Source organism: Brassica oleracea, chromosome C7 (genome assembly GCF_000695525.1).
Source record: "Brassica oleracea var. oleracea cultivar TO1000 chromosome C7, BOL, whole genome shotgun sequence".
Lineage (NCBI taxonomy): Eukaryota > Viridiplantae > Streptophyta > Magnoliopsida > Brassicales > Brassicaceae > Brassica > Brassica oleracea.
Window position 1 is genome coordinate 7,155,670 of NC_027754.1, and position 8,358 is coordinate 7,164,027.

Sequence of the window (8,358 nt, forward strand, 5' to 3'; positions counted from 1 at the left end):
TATGTTACAGTGTACTATCTTTAGCCACTTGCCTGGCACACATTTATTGTGTGTATGGTGCATTCAGTCTTATCATTTTAGCAACTACATTAATATGGAAAGTTGGTTCTTATTTATTCACACTCGGATGTTACATAATCACGCCACAACCATAGCTGGTTTCTATATTACATACACAAAGATATTCAACATATTCCCAGTAATAATCAACCATTCTTCCATACACCTCTCAGCGTCCGAGGAAACCACACTCCTATAGGTAGTTAGGTTTCGTACTTCATATAACCATTTTGAAAGTAGCTTTGTTGTGCCCACTTCCTTTGCAACGACTACATAAATTGTGCTTTCTTGTAACATTTATCTACACAACAAACTAATTGTTTGAGTAGGATATGTTAATAACTTCATCAAATGGTGGGATCAATTTATTACCTAAAATTCACCCTTTGACAGTTCTTGCGATGTCTCCCTGGCGGCCTTCTACTTGCAGGTGGGTTGACATCTAGGTTTAATTCACTCATTTGGGAAGATAGGTTATCCACCGCATTAGCTTCGACAACATGGAATGTTTTTTTGGCGTATGATGCCTTCAAGTTCGTCATACTATAGCAATCACTAACAAGAGAGTCAAAACTTATCTTGTTTCAGTTTACAGCTGCAATAGCGTGGATGCATGGAATTTTATGTGTCTGAAATTCATAACAGCTACATGTTTTTCATGATAGGTTAACGTGGAATGAAATGCCCTCTTTATCGACCATGTGAAACTCATTACCGTTAATGACGTGTGCACCGTAAACTCCACTATTTTCGAAGTTGGCCTCCACAATTTCAAGTACCAGAGGCGTTAAAGTGTTCTCCCCATTGCTGCATGTTTCTCTTCTTGCCTAAAACTGGCTCATTAGTTTTCCCCTAATGTATTCTACAAGAGGCACGATAGGAAATTCACGTGCATCTCGAAGGACTGCATTCCATGTTTCAGCTACATTACTTGTCATAATGTTGTACCGATCTTCTTGGAAATAAGCTCGGGCCCAATGTTCAAATCCAACACCAATAAGGTAATCCTCACAAGATGGGTTTACTGTTTTGATTTCGTTGAAGGCACTGTAGAATTGAGACAACTTGTATGCCCTAGCCGCCTTCCCAACCAAGTAACCAAGATGCTTGTCTTTGAAGTAAGTACGGATGTTCCTTTTCAAATGAAAAATACAAGCGGAATGCTTAGCCTCCGGATATACCTGACATGGGAAATAGTTAACGTTTCAGTACTAAAATTTGAAAGGTATCTTGTATCACGTAAGGTTCCATAAGTAAATAGAATACAGTCCAAAATATGACTGAGGATTGTAGACGCTAAACCAAGTATTGGCCCAAAAAACCAGAAGTGCAAGACAATGAAAATATTTGTTATTTACTATTATACCTTAGATAAGGCGTAGTAAATAGACGTATGTCTATCTGTGTTGGGGATGAATTTTGTAAGATTCTTGAAAAATAATTTCCAGCTCTTATCGTTTTCACCATCTACAACTGCAACAGCTAAAAGGAAAACTTGATAGTTCTAGTCTTGTGCAGACGCTGTTAACAAGCATCCTGCAAATTTACCCCTCAGATGAGTGCCAACAACAATGACAACCTTCCTCATGTATTTAAAACCCTTAATCTAAGCCCCCCGTGCGAGGAACATGTACTTGAACCGCTGACCTATTCCTTCACAATGCTCTGTATGCATAACCGTAAGTGTGCCTTGATTTGCAGTCACCAATTTGTCCAGATAACTTGGAAGTATATTATACGACGCACCACTTGTTCCTTTAGCATAATCCAGCGCCACTTTCCTAGATCTCCATGCTTTCTAGTAAGATATATGGACATCATGATCTCCTCGCATCACTTGCATGATTTCACTTGGCCTCGAGCCACCTCAACTCCCACTAAACCGTGCTTTCCTCATCTCGCCAATTACAGTATGCATAGCTTGGGTTTGGTATCCAGATCGGTCATCAACTGAAGAAGTATGGAAAAGCTCGACACACCTGACTTCATACAATTTTGTGTTCTTCAATAGCACATCGTACACGCGCCATATGCATGTATGGCTGTAACATCTTAGCACCATTCCATCAGGTACTGAACAACTGTTTCTAACGGAATTTTTCCCTGATAGCGTAGAAATCAATGTATTGTTTAAATGCTTCTCTACTTTTAAAGATCATTCCGACGTAGACTGCATCATGGTTATGTGGACTCTTTCGTACATGTTTTTGAAGTCTGTTTGTTAGAAATGTTCATGTAATTGTGATGAAATACATATCCAAAGACATTATAACTTCAAATATTTTACATTAATAACTTGGGAACGTATTTTACATCATTTCTGAATTGTATTAATAAAACCGGATTTCAAAAGTAAATTAAGTGCGTAAAAGCCAGCCAATTTTACAACAAATCCCCAATATATTAATAGAGAAACATTTAAAAAGTTATAACATGTAGTTTGTACTAATTAAAAAAGTGTCATGCTGAGTTGTCACGTAATTGCAATGCTAATTTTACTTACGTAGCGGCTTGAGAATCAATTGATAATTTTGTTAGTCCAAAATTAAATTGCTAGGGAATGTTATATTATATAGTATGTCCATTATGGACTATTCATTTATCAAATTGAAATTATTATATATTCTTTCCTCAAATAAAACCTACGGAATTACCTAATGTGATTAAGATATATATGACAATTAATTATTTTAAATAATAAAGATTTGCTAATAATCTGTATACTTTCTCTCATTTTTGTTTAATTATTTATTATTAAAATAAATTACATAATTACATTAATCATATAATTAAAATTTAGAATTTTTTTGTATATGTTATATTTTGAATTTTTCAAAACGAGTATAAATTAATAAAACTGTTAAAAGTCTCATATAAACTTTTGTGATAAGATACAATGATTATAAAATCATATGAATAAATAATTTTATTTTAATAGGTGTTTATGTAAATATATATATAGATAGATAATTTACTATTTATTGTTTTATCAAATATTAATTTATAAAGTTTCTATTGTATTTTTACATAAGATTTTCTAAAAATAGTATTATATTATCATTTTATGTCATTTTGAACCTGTCCAGTTTAAGACCGAAAAATTTAATAATTTACTATATTTATTATTTTATCAAATATTAATTTATAAAGTTTCTATTGTATTAGCTTTCCTACAAGTATTAACAGTTTAGCCATATTAGATAATATTTAGTTTTAGAAATACCGTAGCCTACTGGTTAAGGTTTTAAGGTTTTTACACCAAGGTCTAGATTTCAAATTCCAAACTATACAATTTTTTACAGATTACAGGAAATCCAGGTTTCAATTCCCGGAGAGAGCGATTTATTAAATACATATTACGGAAGAAAGACTTACAAAAAATCTTCAACATGGTGCAAGTAAATGTGATCAGAAGTAGATCTTCATAGGACATCTTAGATGATGCAATTAGGCATAGTTACAACCGCACTTCTTTACCACTAAGCTAACTCAACATTGGTTAATTAGTTTATTTAAGTTTATTTATAATCGTTGTGTGGTTATCATGAGATTATAATTGCATCAAAACCATCACACGCTACAGAACATTAAATAGTAAATTAAAAAACATCTCACCACCACGCAAATCATTTTTTTGTTCTTCAAGAATTTGATATTAATTAAAAAAAAAGAATTTGATATTAATTATTGCAATCTTGAATTTTTTTTTTCTATTATCATTTTAGCCTAAAGATAATATTCAGTTTGATATATCGTAAAAATCATAATTTTACAATGCATTTAAGGATTGAGGAGGCTCCCACATGCAGCAATCACTTTTTTTGTGTTATTAATCGATGTAGGGAGGGCACATTCAGATAACTCTTTTTCAGTGATCGAGATTATGTCTTTCTTGAGCTCGAACAAAACGTTCCTTTCTTTCTCCATTCAGTTTTATGTATCCATATAGTTGTTCCAACAGTACCATCACCCACATCAAAGTATTTGCCTAATAATAAAACCTTCCTTTATTGTAAATAGTATCAAACAATAAAATAAGAAAAGAAAAAGACTGAAACGTAATGTGGAATTGCAATCCACACTTATTTAAGCAAAACCAAATTGGATACAAACAACTCATATTCAAAATTTGACAACAAGTTTTGTAATAAGTAGACATTTTTGCTTATTATATTAAGATATATATTAAGGAGAAGGCTTCATTTCAGCTTTAATGGCAGCAACAAGGTGATCATAAGCCTGACCCCAAGCAGATTTCATTTCCGGTGACCACATCTCTGGCACCGCCTCCTTTATTGTCTCCAACAATGCATACTTGGTCACCTGCAAAAATTATTAATCATATTTTCTGGTTTATTTTTTGTAACACTTTTCTGGTTTATTAAGATATTATAACTTTATTAACAAAGAACAAAAGAGATATGGGCCATATGTCTAACCTCAAAGTGTTCATCAACCACACCGTATTTAGAATGACTGGCTCCTAGCCTCTTCAAAGTTGTCTCCTTCACTGTGACTTTTCCTGTTTTTCTCAGCTGTGCTGCTGACTCACAACACTGATAAACCCAAAACTCCAACTTTCAGTTTTAGATAAAAAGAAAAAGAATTAAGAATCCATAAATAAGGTATGGATCAAGTTACCATGACAAAAACAGACATGGCATGAGGCTTGAGCTTTGGGTTTTGCTCAGCAGGGATTGGTGAGTCTCTCAAAAAGGAGAACAACTTCTTCGCTGTTGGTGCAATCTCAAAGATCCTACGTTTTCAAATGTGTTTATATCTCAAATTTATATTATATACAAATACAAAGATTCAGTGGGATCATTAAGGCTTACTTGATGAAGAGTTTGAGACCCAAATCAGCTGAATTTTTCTTCATGACACTCCATGACTTCACCACAAGAGCCTCTTGCTCTTCTGTAAACACAATCTTTCCCTCACTCTCCATATCCTCAGAGGCTAAATTACTTGATTTACTATTCTTTTTCTGTAATGAAAACTGTGTGATCTTATTACAGTTAGGAAAGATGTACTATGTATATATAGGTTTTGTTAGTTACCCTTTTGTGATGTCCAAGAGACAAGTACTTGCTAAACAAGTTCCAGATAAAGTTGCCAGGTAAAGAAACTAAAACTATGTGCTAGTATACTGCAACAGAAAGTGGTTTCTTATGGATGAGTGACACTTTCTTTGACTAATTTTTTGTCAAACCACAACTTTAAATAAAAAAATCATTCTCATTACTTTACTAATTAATAAAACATTTGCCTACCAGACTACACAAGTGGTGCGAATTGGTAAAATTGAATGCGGAGAATCATACAAGCAAGAACAAAACTCTGACAACCCATCCCGCTCACTCGGAATCCGGTTCACAGTCCTACAGGGCACCAATCTCAATTTTTCCATTATGAGTTCTCTCTGACTTCATAATTAGGTTTTTGGTGAGTTTCGAACACAAGACTTCACCCTTTAACAACACACCTCCAGGATGAGTTGTCACCAAGAGGAGAGTTGTCACCAATTGATCTTGGTAACAACTCATCCTGGAGGAGTGCTGTTAAAGGGTGAGGTCCTAGGTTTGAGACTCACCAACAACCTAATTATGAGTCAGAGAGAATTCATAATAGAGGGGTTGGGGTCGGTGCCCTACAGGGCTGTGAGCCGGATTCCGAATGAGCGGGTTGTCACATAAAAAGTCGACTTTTTATGTGGAGGTGTTTCCTCTCACGGTGAGGGGTTAGGGTCGGTGCGCTGCAGCGATGTGAAATCTGGGGTCCGCAGGACGGATTGTCACATAAAAAGTTGACTTTTTATGTGACAACCCATCCCGCTCACTCGGAATCCGGCTCACAGCCTTGCAGGGCACCGACCCCAACCCCTCCATTATGAATTCTCCCTGACTCCATAATTAGGTTATTGGTGAGTCTCGAACCTAGGATCTCACCCTTTAACAGCACTCCTTCAGGATGAGTTGTCACCAATTGACCTGCAGATCAATTGGTGACAACTCATCCTGGAGGAATGTTGTTAAAGGGTGAGGTCTTGGGTTCGAAACTCACCAACAATCTAATTATGGAGTCCGAGAGAAGTCATAATGGAGGAATTGGAGTTGGTGTCCTGTAGGGTTGTGAACCGGATTCCGAGTGAGCGGGATGGGTTGTCACAGTTTTGTTCTTGCTTGTATGATTCTCCGCATACAATTTTACCAATTCGCACCACTTGTGTAGTCTCGTAGGCAAATGTTTTATTAATTAGTAAAGTAATGAGAATGATTTTTTATTTAAAGTTCTGGTTTGACAAAAAATTAGTCAAAGAAAGTGTCACTCATCCATAAGAAACCACGTTCTGTTGCAGTATACTAGCACATAGTTTTAGTTTCTTTACCTGGCAACTTTATCTGGAACTTGTTTAGCAAGTACTTGTCTCTTGGACATCACAAAAGGGTAACTAACAAAACCTATATATACATAGTACATCTTTCCTAACTGTAATAAGATCACACAGTTTTCATTACAGAAAAAGAATAGTAAATCAAGTAATTTAGCCTCTGAGGATATGGAGAGTGAGGGAAAGATTGTGTTTACAGAAGAGCAAGAGGCTCTTGTGGTGAAGTCATGGAGTGTCATGAAGAAAAATTCAGCTGATTTGGGTCTCAAACTCTTCATCAAGTAAGCCTTAATGATCCCACTGAATCTTTGTATTTGTATATAATATAAATTTGAGATATAAACACATTTGAAAACGTAGGATCTTTGAGATTGCACCAACAGCGAAGAAGTTGTTCTCCTTTTTGAGAGACTCACCAATCCCTGCTGAGCAAAACCCAAAGCTCAAGCCTCATGCCATGTCTGTTTTTGTCATGGTAACTTGATCCATACCTTATTTATGGATTCTTAATTCTTTTTCTTTTTATCTAAAACTGAAAGTTGGAGTTTTGGGTTTATCAGTGTTGTGAGTCAGCAGCACAGCTGAGAAAAACAGGAAAAGTCACAGTGAAGGAGACAACTTTGAAGAGGCTAGGAGCCAATCATTCTAAATACGGTGTCGTTGATGAACACTTTGAGGTTAGACATATGGCCCATATCTCTTTTGTTCTTTGTTAATAAAGTTATAATATCTTAATAAACCAGAAAAGTGTTACAAAAAATAAACCAGAAAATATGATTAATAATTTTTGCAGGTGACCAAGTATGCATTGTTGGAGACAATAAAGGAGGCGGTGCCAGAGATGTGGTCACCGGAAATGAAATCTGCTTGGGGTCAGGCTTATGATCACCTTGTTGCTGCCATTAAAGCTGAAATGAAGCCTTCTCCTTAATATATATCTTAATATAATAAGCAAAAATGTCTACTTATTACAAAACTTGTTGTCAAATTTTGAATATGAGTTGTTTGTATCCAATTTGGTTTTGCTTAAATAAGTGTGGATTGCAATTCCACATTACGTTTCAGTCTTTTTCTTTTCTTATTTTATTGTTTGATACTATTTACAATAAAGGAAGGTTTTATTATTAGGCAAATACTTTGATGTGGGTGATGGTACTGTTGGAACAACTGTATGGATACATAAAACCGAATGGAGAAAGAAAGGAACGTTTTGTTCGAGCTCAAGAAATACATAATCTCGATCACTAAAAAAGAGTTATCTGAATGTGCCCTCCCTACATCGATTAATAACACAAAAAAAAAGTGATTGCTGCACGTGGGAGCCTCCTCAATCCTTAAATGCATTGTAAAATTATGATTTTTACGATATATCAAACTGAATATTATCTTTAGGCTAAAATGATAATAGAAAAAAAAATCAAGATTGCAATAATTAATATCAAATTCTTTTTTTTTTATTAATATCAAATTCTTGAAGAACAAAAAAATGATTTGCGTGGTGGTGAGATGTTTTTTAATTTACTATTTAATGTTCTGTAGTGTGTGATGGTTTTGATGCAATTATAATCTCATGATAACCGCACAACGATTATAAATAAACTTAAATAAACTAATTAACAATGTTGAGTTGGTTTAGTGGTAAAGGAATGTGGTTGTAACTATGCCTAATTTTATCATCTAAGCTGTCCTATCAAGATTTATTTCTGATCAGATTTATTTGCACCATGTTGAAGATCATTTGTAAGGGTATGAATGGTGACCAAAGAACGACAAGGAATAATGCATTCACTGACATTCCTAAAAAAATTCACCATTCACAAGGAATAAATTTTCTTTCTCATTCCATACTATTCTTTTTTTTTGTAAAAAAAATAAAGAACAAAGTTATTCCTTGTTAAATATGGGAT

General features: G+C 34.6%; 2 protein-coding genes across 2 annotated transcripts; one reads left to right on the forward strand and one right to left on the reverse strand.

Annotated features, from left to right (window-relative positions):
• Positions 1–4,049: 4,049 nt before the first annotated feature.
• On the reverse strand, positions 4,050–5,145 carry LOC106304604 (non-symbiotic hemoglobin 1). The gene is made up of 4 exons (XM_013741004.1): positions 4,896–5,145; positions 4,702–4,816; positions 4,500–4,616; positions 4,050–4,383 (listed from the first exon to the last, which is right to left on the reverse strand). Exons 1-4 carry the CDS (start codon positions 5,006–5,008, stop codon positions 4,246–4,248), a joined length of 483 nt encoding a protein of 160 aa, XP_013596458.1. The 5' UTR covers positions 5,009–5,145; the 3' UTR covers positions 4,050–4,245.
• A 1,337-nt stretch (positions 5,146–6,482) lies between these two features.
• LOC106304602 (non-symbiotic hemoglobin 1-like) lies at positions 6,483–7,578 on the forward strand. Its single transcript, XM_013741002.1, has 4 exons — positions 6,483–6,732; positions 6,812–6,926; positions 7,012–7,128; positions 7,245–7,578. The coding sequence occupies exons 1-4, from the start codon at positions 6,620–6,622 to the stop codon at positions 7,380–7,382; spliced, it is 483 nt and encodes a 160-aa protein (XP_013596456.1). The 5' UTR covers positions 6,483–6,619; the 3' UTR covers positions 7,383–7,578.
• The last annotated feature ends 780 nt before the right edge of the window (positions 7,579–8,358 follow it).